A 16,497-nucleotide genomic window follows, 5' to 3' on the forward strand; every position below is an offset into this window, starting at 1 on the left:
AGGTTCATGAGTCGAAGAGTGCAACCTTAACGTCTCTGACGTGCATGTCATCGAATCATGCTCGACACGCAGATGATAATGAGATGCGATATTGCATTCAATACCAACGCTTACAAGTCCACAATTCGCAACTGAAGTACAGCATTCTAAACACAAGAAGGAATGCGCGTCTCTTGCGCGATCAGACTCTTGCAAGGTAGAAGGAGACTGGATGTTTGGGGCTTCCAGAAATTTCAAAAGATATCGGCATATGAAGTGCCTGATAGCCAGCTAGCGGTAGTTTGTTGGCACTTGTATCGTACCACGTCTTTACATCATGGCCCGTTGGATCTTACCCATGAGCTCCATTACCTGCCGAACATTTACACTTCTTCCTCCTCTTCCTCCGTCTTCCTCCTCCTCCTCCTCCTTTCCATCCTTCTCCGTCTCTTCTTCCTCCTGCTCCCTGCTCACCTCGGGGTCGTTGGCATACTTGCCCATGGCCATCGGATTCTGCTGCATCTCCATGATGATCTGCATGTCATCGTCAGCCACTGATCCTCCTTGCTTCCCTCCCCCCCCCCCCTTGTTGCTCTCTTCTCCTCTTCCTCTCCGTCCTCGTCCTGATTGCTCTCCTTCATTCCATCTCACCGACATCATCCTTGGGTTCTGCATGGCAGCCATGATCTCTGGGTCCCCGAGGATCTTCGAAAAGTCCATGCCAGCTGGCATGCCGGGCATACCGCCCATGCCGCCCATGCCCGGCATACCGCCCATGCCGCCCATGCCCGGCATGCCGCCCATGCCCGGCATACCGCCCATGCCCGGCATGCCGCCCATTCCACCTGAAAGAAGACAGTCAGGTACAAAAGAAGATCGAGGTAACAGATACCAGGGAAACCAGCGCCAGCTTCTCTTTGCTGTCGAAGTTTTTCTTGCCTCTCCTTCTCCTTCTTGAGCCGCCTGGTCTTGCGTGAATAGTAGCAAAACTGCTGGCATAGAGACAAACCTTTCTTTGTTGTGATTCTCAATGACAATTTGCTTGTCATGCTGTCAGGATTAAACAAAATCAACAGAAATTGTGCGCAATGAAGAGATGCATCACCTTTTCCTTCACCTTCTTCTCGATTGCGTACGTTTCCTCGTCGTAGTCGATGCTCTGTCCCTGTCCCAGCTCATGCGCAGCTTCAGCCCACTTGCCAAGCATGGCGTATGCCTTTCCCTTGAGCTATCATCTCTGAGTGAGTAGAAGAAATCGAGCAGCGGCGAGATGAAACGAGAAGGCAAAGAAGAACTGATTGAACGAAGGAGAGAGAGCGAGAGAAATCAGAACAGAGAAAGTAGATCAACTAAGAGGATGCCTAGCAGAATGAGCATCTGAGTGTTGTGTTTGTGTAGCAGGTTACTTTCAGGGCCTTGGCTGAGTCCGGATTGACCTCCAGCGCCTTATCCGCATCACGCAGAGCAGCCAACTGGCGACACGTCAGATTCCCTTGGAATCTCTTCCTCTCTTCACCGGCTTCCTCATGCTCAAGTAGCAGAGGCCTCTGTTCGCATACACCATCGCGCTCGGAGTCGCAATCACGGCCTTCAGTCATGCCGGTCAGGACCGAAAGTCTTCACCCGCTCCCCTGACCTCCGTCCAGTGATCTGCCGCCTTGTCAAAATCACCAGCCGATTGAGCGTCCTAGTGGAAAAAGTCAATGACAATGTCAAGGGGAGAGTGCCGGGGTTTGAAAAAATGAGAGCAGATGAATAAGGGGAGGAAGGAGAACAGGGCGGTGGTAGAGGACAGCGCGCAGCACCATGGCAGCAGCTTTAGCTGTTGACGCAGCTTCATAGTCTTGATCGGAAGGCTCTTTTGAAGAATCTCCATTTTTCTTTGGGAACAAGGGTGAGTGATAGAACAAGATGCCAATCGAGATCAAAAAGCAGGAAAAGGGAGGAGGGAGGAGGGAGGAGTTGAAGAGGAAGAAGTTGAAGAGGGAGGATTTGAGCAGGGTAGAGACAGGATCGGAAGGGGGAAGGAACAAGGAGAAAGGAGGTAGGAAGAAAGAGCAGAAGCAGGGAACAAGCAACAATGCTGAGACAGCAAGCGCCAGACACAAGGTCAGGAACAGCAGGCTGGGTGAACCTGTTTCTCCGGAAGATCTGCTTCATCATGCGGAACGACCTCGGGGTCGAATTCTTCCTTCTAAGGAAAAAACAAAAACATCAGAATGCAATCAAGGTTCTGTCACAGGTTCTTACCTCCTCCTCCTCGTCGCTGACCTCTTCAACAGTGGGACCAGCAGTCGACGAAGAAGCCTTTGAAACATCATATTAATCACTGATTGATTGACTGACTGACTGACTGACTGACTGACTGACTGACTGAGTGACTGAGTGACTGAGTGACTGAGTGACTGACTGACTGACTGACTGACTGACTGACTGACTTACTGACTGACTGACTGACTGACTGACTGACTGACTGACTGACTGACTGACTGACTGACTGACTGACTGACTGACTGACTGACTGACTGACTGACTGACTGACTGACTGACTGACTGACTGACTGACTGACTGACTGACTCTGAGGAGGATTACTTGTGGCATTGGTTCATCATCGATGTCATCGAGCTGAAAGAAAAACGTCATGTTCACAGCACTCGCAGCGTTCAGACACCTTGGATCCTCCTCGAGCCGTTCCACTTGACTGCAACAGCATAGAGTCAGGATCCATCCACGGCGGTAAGAGTCCAGTAAGGTTTTCGGTCTCAGAGCACAGCGATAACAGCAGCAGGCAGAGGAGGCAGAGGGAAGGGAGAGGGAGACGGTCGTTCTTGCAGCAGGGCATGCAAGGGACTAGAATCAGGACTCACCTTCGGTGCACTATCCTGTTGCTTCTGCTCAGCAGGATCTGGAACATGTCCGCCATAGCTCTCTGCTCCGGGCACAATCAGGGGCTATCGTAGACTTGTAGCTGACAGCAAGAAACAAGTAGGCAGTGATTGCTCGACCTATGAACTCCTTGAAGAATTTCATTTGCGGAGTGTGGAGGAGCTGTGGGTTAGCCTGTGAAGGAGGGGGCAGATGTCACAGAAGCATCCAAAAGAGTCGCATACATGTTTGTTGTACCTTAATGATGTCAACTGTGTTCTTGAGCATCTTAACAGCAGCATCGATATCTTGCGTCGCCATTTTCTGTCATTGACACATGTTTCAGAGCAAAAACATAGAATAGACGCTCTTAATGATTGTCTGCCTCCCGTCAGAATTCCCTAATGGCCGTTTTTCATAGAAAACGCGACAAGGTCAGCTGTTGGATCCATGAGGCATGGGACACATCACTGTGACGAGGATCCGAACGGTAGGTTATCAATGTTGGATAAACGGAGGAAACATGGTTAGACCATTTCTGTAACCTCTCAACATATTGTGAGGAATCTTGCTAAAACCATCCATACAAATTCAAAGTTAACTAAGATCCTAAGGTCTGCTGTTCTAATTCGATATCTAACAGGTTTCTTTCGCACCCATATGAGTGCATCTTGAACATTTTCATGTTTTCCTCCTCATTCACTACATCATGTTCTCTTCTTGCTCTTCCTTTCCCTTTGTTTTCCCACCATTCCCTAATTGCTCGCATTACACCCGTTCTTTCCGGCTTCCACTGACCACCCCACCCCAAGGAAAAAAATGTGACTTTCCTGAAGAGCCTCACTGGTACTACCCTACCTATAAATATCCACATATCTGTTATAAAATACACGGGTAGACTCATATACCCATCCTTCCCAAACACCTGCCGCGGGACCTGGCAGAAAATGGTAGTACCCCTACCCCCATTTATATATGAATTTGCACATGGTAGAACGGGTACACAAACAGTGCAAACTGAGCTCTTTTAACATCACGACCGTCTGCCCGGCGCATAATCAATTGAGTTCAACTAGGGTCGTCGGACTCGGAGCCGCCCAGCCGGCGGCCGGGCGCCGCGGCCCGGCCCGGCGTGGCCGCCGCCGCCAGGCCCGGGCCCGGCCGCGGCGGGTCACTCCGAAGCCCGCCGCGCCCGGAAATGGCCGCGCATCATCATAAGAGTCTGATCATTCGGCCGCCGGCGACGCCGGTCGGATCGGTGGACGGCAGTGACAATCATTCAGTTCTCGGGTGAACTTGCCCCCGTCCGACCGGCCGGCTGACGGCCGCCGGCCGCTGGTACTGTACCGGGTCACTGCCGGGTCCCCGGGGACTCAGTGACGCCGGTCCCGGGCCGGGACTCCCCGCCGCAGTCACGGCCCACGGTGAGCGGCGAGCAGTGGCGTGAGAGACTGGTAGGGTCACGGTTACCCCACCGGCAGTTGCCCGGCGACCGTGCATAGCGTTGCTTTTCCGGCCGGGCGCTCATAGGCAAAATTGGCAATATTTTTTTTTTTTCGAAGGACCTGAGGGGTCCCTTCATTCCATGCCAATTGGGAGTACCCTCCTTTGAGAAGTCATGTGGGAGGGTAGTCGCTCTCATGAAAATCGTTGCTGTGCAGGGCCAAAGAGGGGTAGGGTGATTTGAATTTGGTGGCGTGGACACCTCACCACGCCAAACCAATGTAAAAGTACGCATTTTAGGAGTATCTGTGGTACCAACTTAAAATTGCAGCTCTTACATGGTACAAAATGAGGGCCAAACTGGTCGGAACTTCGACTTCCGAGAACCCCTCCATTTGACTGTTGTTGGGGGGTGGGGTAGGCATGGAGCACCCTCAACCACCCACCTTTGAAACAATTTGAAACTGTGTAATAGGGGGTGGGGGGTAGCCCCCTTTTCTCATTCCCCAAGCCCCCTCTCCCTGGACGAGCAAGAGGCGATGAAATGGTGCCTTCCTGACTCGCGAGGATGAACCTTGATATTGAGAGACTTCGAATCCAACCCAACTGAGATAGGAATGAGATGAAGATCTCATATCACATCTGTAAGAGATGATCGAGCTTCTTTCTCAACTCTGCAGGTTGGGCCAAGGTTTGAATCATCCAGCGTGTAATGTAATATGTGCCCTTGGTTCATACAATCCGCGAGTGTACTTGCAAATATGCTTCGAAGACATGATGACATTTTTATGAACAGGTAAGGAACTAATAATGGATACACCATTGAACAGAATCAACTCTGATTGACCCTTCTTTCAAATTGCAGTGCGTTGCACGTTGCGCTCAAATGCATGATTTGTGAGAAATTTGTATTCAACTGTACCTTGAGCGACTTTTCTGTCTAACAATATGTTCTCATGTCATCGCTCACTTTCAATTCTTCTAGTCTTACGGTCAGGATTCATGCACTTCACTTTTCTACAGAGGACAGGCTCACACGCACTCAACAGTTCAACGGTGCATGAAGAGACGTTTGCAAAAAGGATGACTTCACCTGCTCGCATAGATTACTGTAGAGAATTGTTGTTGATCATGAATCACTATATCCATGATCAAGTGCATTGACCATTGCATTTCCATGTTTCATGACGTAGGATGATTTTTCTGCACTTGGATTTCTTCCTCAGTCATGATGTTTCCACAACGCTTCAGAAACCTAGTCAGAAATGAAACAATGTGCAGATAAATTTGAGCATCAATAAAAATAAATGAGATGTTCTTCGAATCAATCCTGCCTTGTTTTGACGGTTCGCAATGCTGCCGTGCAGTTGTAGAGTTCTTGTCGCATGTGGCACTACAGAGGAGTGCCTTGTTCAACAGAACAAGCACTCGGTGATTGTAAAAGGATCACAAACGCTGTGAATCAATAAATAGAATTCCACATCCAGGGTATCACATCTTTATTAGAAGAGTTTCAATCAGGGTAAAAGCACAACCGACCTCCTTGTAATCAAGAACACGTTCCATCTTTTGCCTTGCGAAGGTGTATCTATGTGAACCAAGAAGCATGTGACATGTGGCCACATCATACATGCTCTACGGCCTGGAATATTGGCATCTTCAAAAGTGCTCATGTTTGCGTTGAGATCATCTGCTTGGCAGCGGCTCATTGATGAACAAAATCCGATGCAAGTTCACACCAGTAATATTCACATGATGCATCATGTGATGAAATGACCTAGGCCTTGGTGATTTGCAAAATGTTTCATCGTTCAAACACGTCCTTGAAAATCAGATGAAGAATCCTTCACGAACCACGGGACTTGCTTGTCCGACATCATTCGACAGCACTGCGGATCATGGTTGTTTCAAGCAGTCGAGCAGCTCACTGCTAAAATGCACCGTGCATTATTTATTGGCATCTTCTTGCGAGACTATCAGACATAGTCGTGCAGATATGTGTTCTTGAGCTCACAGGTGACCGTACAGCTTTTGAACAATCCAGTCACCATCTGATGATGATTCCCTGTCGTCTTGTGTGTAACCTCCATCCATTTACTCCAACTCAGTTTCCCTGTCATGCATCACAGATAGCTTAGGGTATTTTACGCTTTGGTTTCGATTGCAATGTAACCCTGTGATGGTGTTTTCACTTGTATTATTCATGCTCTTCGCTTACCAAACGATTTTTCGTGAGATTCACGAGCTCTACCAAGCACTCCTCAAGGATCATCATCTCTACACCTCAGGAATTTCCCATGAGTATGTTCGGTGAACATCTGACATCTGCACACGCTGCCGCGGGCTTGCTGTTTGCGAGCCATCGTTAGGGCAGTACAGAGCGGTGCGACGTGCCCCGTGCAAGGGGAGGCTCATGGCGTGTAGGGGGAGTTTCAAACTTGTTTATAAATTTGTACCACAAGAAGGCTTTACAACTAAGTTGGTAGACTACCCCACGATCTGACTGTAACTTGTGGGGTGTAGCCCTACTTCTCTGTTTATACTCAACCATTACACAATACAGTCTAAAATATCTTATTGGAAAACAAAATGAGAATTATAAAGCTGAATTCGAACCCTATTTCAGATTCTCAAACACGCCACCCCCAAATCTACCTAGAAAGCAGAACAACCCCCCCACGGGAAAGCATACAGCCCAAAACAGACAAATCAAAATGTCAACGCTATGACCGTACGGTCATCGGAGTCGGAGAGTCGGACTCCGAGTCGGAGGGGACTCGGAGATGGGTAGTATTCCGGGGCCCCGTGACTCTGGCGGAGCCTTGTGGGAGCCCGTGAGCCACTGCTGTGACAGATCCGGTGATCATCTACATACTTATTAACCGTAACTTTACTCAAAGTTAAGTTAAAGATCAGTACGAGGAACTATGATCGAGTCTCGGACCTTCGAGTCCGGGCCAGGGCAAAAGGAACCAGTCTTTAGATCTTTAGATCGCTGACGCCCCACGAGCAGTAAACTTAGTGACGGCGCACTCCTGTAAAGCATGGCTGATCTCGAGCTCGCCCCTCAGACGGGCATAGGAGGGCAAAGGTAGTCATGTGCAGTTTACTGCTGAGCCCGTGTCTTAAGACGAGACCGAAAACACTCCTCTTCAAGACTATTATTTTGATCTCGAGATTTGATTGCGATAAGATGACAGTGATAACAGCAAGCGCTTGCCTTCTTGAGTCATAGTGCTTGCCCTCTATGAAGAAGGCAAGCGCTTGCCCTCTTTATACACTTCGCCACACCCCACACCTCCGTGTTGCCCACTGACTGCCGACGGCCTCCTGCTGCTCCTGCTCCTGCTCCTGCTCCTGCTCCTGCTCCTGCTCCTGCTCCTGGTTCAGCCCTGACCTCCATCGGTATGTCCACATCGACCTTTGACCCCAGCAACAACAAGATGGCCTCGCGAGACAGGCACGCGGAGATCTCGAGCAAGCAGGACTCAGCTGGGGACTGCCTCCACCTCCAGGTGGAACTCTGCCCCGGAGACGAGGAGCGGTGGTCCATGCCGAGGATACACTCTAGATTCGAGGCCCCGACAACCGCATGTCCGAGCTCTCTTCCTCCTCCTCGTCGTTTCCAGCGGTCCAGCCAAGCACCTCCCCTGCCCTCGTCAGAGCAGTCGAGGCTGCGAGCCCTGCGGAACCGACAGATAGGCCGGGAGATGCGCGCTGCTCCGGGGGCGAGGAGGGAGATACCTTTCCACGTCGTGGCTCTCTGACAAGACAGCTGACGGTAGGAGGGAGCCGCGACACATGGCCAACAACTCCAGTTAGACACGTTGTACCAAGAGGATGTATGTAGTACATGAAGGACCCCAGAGACAAGGCATGATGGCCTTGAACGGCATCAAGTAAGGCAGCATCATCGGTCGCACGGATACGTCTAGTGTGCTGAGGTCATCCGAAGATGGATCCGGCATCATTTTGTGGATGGTTGTTTTGATTAAAGAGTTCATTCGTCCTTTCATTGGCCAGTCCAACGGCATCGAGACCACAAGATAGCGCGAGCAGACTCTGCTGACGGGTCATGCACGCGCTCAGTGAAAGATGACAACGAATTGATGCTGAGATGTCAGCAAGGAACGTCTCTCTCTGTATAGATATCAGAGCGGGGGAATAGCTGCCTGATGGCGCTGGGGAGGCGATCGGGCGGACCAAGGGAGGCGTCGTGAATTGAGGCAAGGGCGCAATGGGACTGGGTACGAGGTGATTGCCAATAGTCAACGAGATTGTGTATGAGAGGAGGAATTGAAGGAGAGGACAACAGATGAAGTTGCCTGTCATTCTTTGATGATAAGCAACAAAACAAGTGATTGGGATGCGGAAAGCAAAAGGAGATTGGGACGAGGTTATTTGCTGATTTACTGCTTCTCGAATAGATCATGATCGCTGAGCTCGTCGCTGAGATGCTTCACTACCGAGCAGCAGTAGATTGACCTCGAAGGGAGAGCTCATGATATCGTCTGTAGTCAGTCTGACTACAACACCATGTAGAGAGGCAGGAGTTTGTTGTCCTTACCTGACTTTCTCCGTCAACTTGTTCATGGACCGTGACGTGCGGGGACACAAGAGGTATTGTGAGGTTGGGCAGGAAGTCAGGCCTACCTCGTCAGCTTAACGGCAGCCATGGCAGACTTGATAGAAGATCTCTAAAAGAGACCTCGAGATCTGCCGCCGCAGCATGACAGGAGAGGGAGGAGCTGAGTTCATGAGAAGACCTTGACGGTCAATGACAGATGGAGCTGGACGATTGCTGGCAGAGTTGTTGATTCTGTCAAGCAGAGGTTCATTTGACAACCTCATTGCAGTAAGGCAACAACCTCTTGGTTGTTCAGCTCCCGCGGGTTTTATTCAACAATACCAATCTTGTTGTTCTCACATTCCATGCAGCTCCGTCGTTCATCAGCCCATCCTTTCCATCTGCTATAAATGGCTGTGTCTGGTCCTCGACGTCTCCCTTGGTCGGCCCTATCTCCTTCCCAGCGCCAGCACTCTCAGCACAACCTCTCTCCCCGCCTCCGACCCGACGCTCATCTCCAGCCCCATCTGTCGGTTCCGCAGCCCTCGCAGCCTCGACAGCTCTGCCGACAGCATGGCACAAGGCTGAGGTTGACCAGCAGAGCACGAGTCTCCGCGGCTGCGAGAAGACGATCGATATCGCTGAGGAGGAGGAAGAGAGGGAGGCGAGGGGAAGCGGAGGAGGGGAGGACGAGGAGTCTCGAACCTGGTGTTGATGAGCGGCAGGCAGGGGAGGAAGCCAGGCTCCTCATCGTCCACGAGAGGGGAGGGACGAGCATGAAGCGTGAGGGGGACAGCTTCAACCATCGGCATCAGCATACTCACTCGTCGTGCTTGTCAACACGCCACACGCGAGGCTTGTCAAGCCAAAGGAGATGCGAGGGTCGTTTGACGTCTCGTGACTGATCGTGTGACCGTGTCATGAGATCAGGTGTCGCAAGGCTTGCTGATGTTAAAATAAAGTCTATACTACTATAAGTTTGACTGGCCAAACGTATACTCCCCCTCCTGCTTCTCTACATTCTCACTGCTCTTCTTGTCTTCGCTCAGCCTCTAGTCCCTCCGGTTCTCTCTCTTCCTCTCTTCCATCCCAGCATGCAGTTGACTCAGTTCATCGACCACCACATCTCCCGCCCCATCTCCCCCAGTTTCTCCATCCCGAGGACAGCCGGGACCTGCTGGAGGAGGATAGCAGCTTGACCCTCGAGCGCTGCAAGGACTCCCCGATGCTGCCTCCCCCGACGAGGTTCCGCAAGGGGCAGAGGCAGCAGGCGGCTGAAGGCACGGCGAGTCAGTCGAGCAGGCGGCACTACAGACAGGAGTGGAGCAGGCAAGTAGGGAGGCAGATCATGGGCTCTGCGGACATGAAGCGGATGGAGCTGGAGAGCAAGGGAGGGTGAGAGGATGAGGGAGGGAAAGGAGGAGGTCCTGCGTCAAGACTAGGAGACTCTAGTAGCGCGTTCTCTGGAACCGCCTTTAAGACAAGTCACCCATCAAGCATCTTCTTGTAAGCAAGAGAGATCTGAGCATAGAGCAGCGAGAATTCTTCTGGGCCGGTACTCGTTGCTGTAGTCCAACACCGTTTATAAGATGGACAATATTAGCACATGTTAGCCCCACCCATCCCCGAACCAGTCAAGCTCTCTATTCCTTTCCTTGCTCCTCTCCTCCTGGGGCCCACCATCTCCGTTTGCAGGGCTAATACCTTGCAGTATGTGTTGATACTTCAGTCCCATTCTCAACAGTCTCACGGTATTTACTCCCTCAACCGTCATCATCTTCTCCAGACCTTCATATCTGTCTTCCCCTCTTTTTGCTGTACCTCTTTCAGTATTTTTCTATTACAATGATGAAACGAGCATACAGAAGCGTTATCTTTGCGTGTCAGCAATCAAAGAGCAGATTCAAAGACAGCCAAGATCACTTCTCGCTTCTTGACCACCTTTTATAGAGTTACTCTAGACCAAGTTTGTGCCGTCGATCAGTTTTGTTGGGATGTCAGAATGAGCCATTGAAGTTGATCCATCGACTGGTGTTCAGATCCGACACAAACAATGGATGTCTGTATCCAAGATACGATTCCACAGGGCTATCAATTCCGCCTACTGGACAAATATCCATCTGACAGTGAGGCTGGTAATGATATCGAGACGTGTTCATTGCCCAATCAACAATCATGTAAGAAAAGTTCATTATCAACCCACACTTGGTCGACCTCGCTCACTCAGCACAATTCCTAGCGATCCAGATCACAAGCCTTGCAGACTCGAGATTGGTTGCGGTATCAACATGAATAATTACACACCAAGGAAGATCCCTGAGCCTTCCAGCCCTCAGCGTCCTGTTCTCCTGCTTGTTTGAGGTCTCTATGTATTGACGCAGGACCTCCTCCTTTCCCTCCCTCATCCTCTCACCCTCCCTTGCTCTCCAGCTCCATCCGCTTCATGTCCGCAGAGCCCATGATCTGCCTCCCTACTTGCCTGCTCCACTCCCGTCTGTAGTGCCGCCTGCTCGACTGACTCGCCGTGCCTTCAGCCGCCTGCTGCCTCTGCCCCTTGCGGAACCTCGTCGGGGGAGGCAGCTTCGGGGAGTCCTTGCAACGCTCGAGGGTCAAGCTGCTATCCTCCTCCAGCAGGTCCCGGCTGTCCTCGGGATGGAGAAGACTGGCGGAGATGGGGCGGGAGATGTGGTGGTCGATGAACTGAGTCAACTGCATGCCGGGCAGGCACCTATGTGCTGGAGAGAAGTACTGAGGCAGGAGAGAAGAGAGAAGTTATTGAGGGGATTCCACAGAAGGAGGAGACAAACGTGAAGGAGATGAATATGAGCGACAAGCACAACGGGGAGGAGGAGGCGGTGGAGAGGCTGGGAGAGGGGAGCGATACTAGGGCTTCTGACTGGGAGCGTGAAAGAGCTTTAAAAAAACAAGGGAAGGATAGGGGTCAAAAGTCAAGAAAAACTGACTTTTACTCCCTGCAGGCTAAAAGTGGTTATAGGCTGCTGTTCCCGGTACAAATCTTAAAAACATATCTCTATGACTGGCCAATGGTCACGTACCGAGAGGGTTTTGACTCCATGGGCCTTTTGCAAGGCGTTTGACCACGGCTGGTCAAACACCGGTTAAATCCGATCCGGCGGGTCGCTGGCCATCATCATTGATCATGTTTACTCAAAGTTAAGTGCAGTGCGACGACATGTGTCGTACTGATTTTTAACTTAACTTTGACTCACCGTAAATTTGAGGCCCAGTAGGCGTGTTCGGTACGCCAATTACAGGTGGAATGCTGGTACATCAAAAAATTGAGTAAAGCAAATATGGGACCTCGGACCCAGAATTGCAAATTCAAAAGTTGGTGGAATACACCCACAATTGCATTTCCACCGACTATTGAAACGAGAGCTTTTCGAATTAATGTACCATGAAATTGTTGTACCAGAGGCCATTTAATGTACGATGAATAATTTGTACCAGAGGCCAATTTGATGTACCGCGAGCTTACAACGCGAATTTAATTTCAAATTCTTGTCTTCACCAATCGCGCGCGCATCAACCATGGCAGCAACCTATGCAGGCTGAAGATCCCCACGGCACTCCACAGCAACCTATGCAGGCTGAAGATCCCCACGGCGCTCCACTACGTGTTGGAACAGGCGATGAAGGACCTCATGCACTAGGCGTGGGAGAGCCATCTGAACTGTCCCATGCGGCCATGCAATTCAAGGGGGATGGGGAACAGCGCATGGTGGAGATAGAGGTTTTCTTTATTGAAACTCATCTGCCAACGACAGGTAATCCTCCACAGACACATCCAGCACCATGTGCTCCCCTTCGAAGTATGCTGTTGTCTGGTTCCCATAAAACAGAGTGTGGATGTTGAAAATGAACATCGCAAGAGGAAAGAACTTCGCATGTGAGCAGCAAATTGGCTAAATCGATGCCTCCAAGGCCGCATGCTTGCCAACAAGATAGCGTACCTCTTGTGCAAGATTCTGACCATGTGATTGAAAGTTTCGGAAAGAACTGTGATGGATCCACCCAGAATATATACCAGATCGCACCACCGCGCAGGATATGACAGCCGTCGCAGGAAAATCATGAAAGCTGAGTCTGCACGCACGGATGTCCTGTGCCCTCGCTTTCCAAACTTCAACAAGATTGGTTCGTCCCCTACCATCATTGGCTGCCCGTTATCATCCTTCAAGCATCGCAGAATGCGATGAAAATGTACTTTACGAAAACGGAACTGCTGCACGAATTCCACGTGCGAGAAGCAATCTGGCGTCTTCAGTGGTCCCTGCGATCCGGTCCGCTGAAAGGGCAGATTGACGATACGGTTGTTCATGTCCATCATAGACAACAAGCACACAAGCTTCCGCACCCGACTACGTGAACGAAGCAGCCAAAACAATGCATCACCAACCCCCATGCCAAGAAGCCACATGCTCTGCCGTGAATGCTGCCAAATCGTGAGCATGAGAATCCGCCTGATGCGCGCTGATGAGCGATTGACCACAGCCTTCTCCAAATGGTAGAGGAGGGTGCGCCTCCCATACATCCGTGGCGTGTCTCGCTGAATCGGCATGGTTGATGGGAGCAAGGGCACGGTTTGAATCTTAAAATGTTACTATTATCTTACAACATGACTTATTAAATTGCAATACCGAACACGTTTTCTGCGCGCGTTCTGAAATCTTAAATGTGGCCCACAATTGAGAATTCAGAATTGACCTGGAATTGGCGTACCGAACACGCCTAGAGTACGGTGCTCAGCCGATCTTCAACTCAGTTAACTTACCGTACGCTGAGTATCAGGGGTCCGACTCGAGCCAAACGGGCCGTCAGTGAACGGCGGGCGGCCCGCCAGCGGCCGGGCCGTTAGTGCAAGTTGCGTTAATTTTTTCGCCGAGCCGGCGGAGATCGGACAGCGGCCGACACTGTCACTGAAACTTGAAACTCGGCCCGTCAGCCGCGCCCGGCCCTCGGCGACGACCGTACTCGGACCGTCGGACGCCCGGCGCCGGCCGCCCGGCAGGCTGGCGCAGGCCACGAGCACTCACAGACGGCCCGGCGGCGAACGGTCCGATCAGCCCGCGCGGAGCGGCCGCTCCCGGGCTCCCGCCGGGCACCGGCCCGGGCCCAGCCAACGGGCCGTACGGTCCGATCCGATCGTCGGACGGTGCAGTGCCGTGGGCCGGGCTCCCGCCGGCCGGGCCGCCGGGCTCCTAGGGCCGCCCGGCCGGCGGCCCCCGGCGGCGGCCCGGGCGGCCCCTCACTGCGGCGGCCGTTGCCAGTGCCCGGCGGGCCTTGAAACTTCCAAGTTCCCGGACGCCGGGGCCGGGGCCCGGCCGCCGGCCCTGAGGCCGCTCCCGGAGTCCTCAGTGGCAATGATCATCGATTGTGGCTCGGACGCGGCCACAAAAGCCGAGTCGGATCTCAGTACGGTCACCGGCGGTGCCAGGACTCAGGCTCATTGTTGCTACATTCGGACTCCGGGGGCGGCCTTCCGAAGTTCATTTTTCCGAACTTGGAAGTTAGTGCCGCTTCCGAATCGGAACTTCACGTGACAGGCTGGGCCGCGCCGGGCGGAACCGTCGGCCGCGTGGCGACTGCGGCCTCCGCAGACTCGGAGCGGCCCGCGCACTGCGGCCGCTGAGTGACTTGCCGGACTCCGGGGAGTCAGCCCTGCCAGGCTGAGACTCAGAGTCGTAGTCTCAGTGAGTCCGATCGGGGCGAGTCACCGGGCACTGCGGCGCGCGGCGCCGGCGCGGCGCCGCCGCGCGCCGCACTGGCAGCTCCGACTCGCGGCGCCGCTTCCGAAGTTCCCGGGTCCGAGTTTGGGCTCGGAGCCTGAGTGGCACGGGCGCCGCGGGGCGCCGCAGTGTGCCTGGCATCCGACGATGATCGACTCACTGTCGGGGTCACTTGCGGTCCGATCAGACCGTCGGTCACTGACTCGGAGTCGACGGTGCCGCCCGGCTGCCGCAGTGCCCCGCACCGTCACTGTGACTGCGCCGCCGGCCGCCCCGGAGACGGTCAGACACTGCGGCAGCCTGGTCACTGCGGGCGCCGCGCCGCTGGCCGCCGCTGAGCCGACGGTGACTCAGTGCCATACCGTAGTACAGCCAGCCCAGGAGTCAGTGAGTGCTCAGCCGACAGCGTTCAGCAGGCTCCTCAGGGCCGGGGCCCCGCCCGGGCCTCACTGTCAGTCACAGGCTCAGTCCCTCAGGCGCCGGGCCTGAGTCTTGGCCGCTGGCGCGGCCCCCGTAAGTTCAGTCACGGTCATCCCGGGCCCGTCAGGCCGCCCGGCCGCTGACGGGGCCCCCGGCGGCGGCCAGGCTGCATATGATGGCCGTGGGTTCGGGGGCCGCTGCACGCCGGGTCGGTAATTGAATGTGTCCGACGGTACCGGGCCCGGCGGCCGCCGGGCGGCCGGGTCACCGGGTCCCGGGTCGGCGCGGCAGTGTACGGTCGGCACTGGTCCGATCAGGGTGGCCGCCGCCGTGACTCAGCCGGTACTGACCGTAGTGCCGCCGGGTCACCCGGGGCCCGGGCCCGGTGTCGGCCGCACTCAGCCTGGCAGTGGAGTCGGCACTCAGTGACTGGTGTCGGCACAGCAGAGCTGTGTCGGCCAAGACCCCAGACTGGGCCCGGGGCGGCCCTCGGCCGGGCCGGGCCAGGGCCCGACGGTGTAACGGCGCCGGAGTCGGACGGTCACGCCACGGCGGGGCCCGGCGGGGCCGCCTAACTTAGTAACTTAGTAAGCCCGGACTCGGGAACTCCGACTCCGGCGGCCGCCCGTGGCAGCCCGGCCCGCCGGCTCAGGCCCGTCCTACTGACCGACAGTGAAGCGTGGCACTGCGGCATCTCAGTGACGGTCCGGTCGGCGGCGAATTTGGCCAAGTTGAACCGTAAACTGAGGATGAGGCTGAACCCGAGCTAAAAGAAATGATTATTGTCTGAGATAAGTTAAACAGACCTTGTTGTGAGTGCACAGCTTATAGCACTAGTTTTAAAGATATTGACTAAATATTTTGGTACAAAGATTGGTACAAGGAACACATTTCAGGACGGTACAAATCATGATGAGTGTTTTCCAAAACTGGTACAAATCAGTACTGGATTATTCTTTATAATCAAGTTGTATGTGACTTAGCCTTCCTGCTCTTCCTGCTCTTCCTGCTCTTGACCTCCTCTTCGGGAGTCCTTCTAGATTTTGGTAAGTCAGTATTGGTGACAAGGTCTCCAAACAAACTCTTCAAATCTTTCCATGCCATTGGGAGTATCAATTCGCCGTCCTCGTCGACAGCCCTGGGGTTCACTTTGAGTAACAGACGCACGATCCTATTGATCTTGCATCGGTAAACTTTCTTTGTACTATCAGCGATGACTTTGTTCTCTATCAGGTCAAATGCCCTTTCTTGTCGTCGTTGTCGCTCCTGCAACATGGCATCATTTGCTCTGCTGGATTGCATTTTTCGGGCAGTTCTGGTTCGATACAAAAATGTTTACTCAATGTCACCATGAGTCAGCATTATTGCGTGGTGCTACCTTGGAGTGCGCTTTGCACAATTATTTTGACAAAATAACGTTGTGAATGCAGTACCACCCACTCCTGCCCATCCAATGGGCTGGATAGTACCGG

The 16,497-nt window shown here is 53.1% G+C and overlaps 3 protein-coding genes across 3 annotated transcripts; all 3 read right to left on the reverse strand.

The window, feature by feature from the left end:
- Positions 1 to 309: 309 nt before the first annotated feature.
- Positions 310 to 3,166, reverse strand: GUITHDRAFT_118422 (hypothetical protein; the record flags this gene model as incomplete). The annotated part of the gene is made up of 15 exons (XM_005822327.1): positions 310 to 351; positions 454 to 513; positions 631 to 824; positions 872 to 942; positions 989 to 1,029; positions 1,085 to 1,207; positions 1,386 to 1,451; positions 1,496 to 1,567; positions 1,616 to 1,666; positions 2,114 to 2,173; positions 2,230 to 2,286; positions 2,573 to 2,681; positions 2,848 to 2,909; positions 2,954 to 3,040; positions 3,104 to 3,166. The coding sequence occupies 15 exons, from the start codon at positions 3,164 to 3,166 to the stop codon at positions 310 to 312; spliced, it is 1,158 nt and encodes a 385-aa protein (XP_005822384.1).
- Positions 3,167 to 9,304: 6,138 nt separating this feature from the next.
- On the reverse strand, positions 9,305 to 9,673 carry GUITHDRAFT_118423 (hypothetical protein; the record flags this gene model as incomplete). Its single annotated transcript, XM_005822328.1, has 1 exon — positions 9,305 to 9,673. One exon carries the CDS (start codon positions 9,671 to 9,673, stop codon positions 9,305 to 9,307), a length of 369 nt encoding a protein of 122 aa, XP_005822385.1.
- A 1,591-nt stretch (positions 9,674 to 11,264) lies between these two features.
- Positions 11,265 to 11,570, reverse strand: GUITHDRAFT_146511 (hypothetical protein; the record flags this gene model as incomplete). Its single annotated transcript, XM_005822329.1, has 1 exon — positions 11,265 to 11,570. The coding sequence occupies one exon, from the start codon at positions 11,568 to 11,570 to the stop codon at positions 11,265 to 11,267; it is 306 nt and encodes a 101-aa protein (XP_005822386.1).
- Between the last annotated feature and the right edge of the window lie 4,927 nt (positions 11,571 to 16,497).

The sequence above is a fragment of the Guillardia theta genome (assembly GCF_000315625.1).
Source record: "Guillardia theta CCMP2712 unplaced genomic scaffold GUITHscaffold_127, whole genome shotgun sequence".
Classification (NCBI taxonomy): Eukaryota; class Cryptophyceae; order Pyrenomonadales; family Geminigeraceae; genus Guillardia; species Guillardia theta.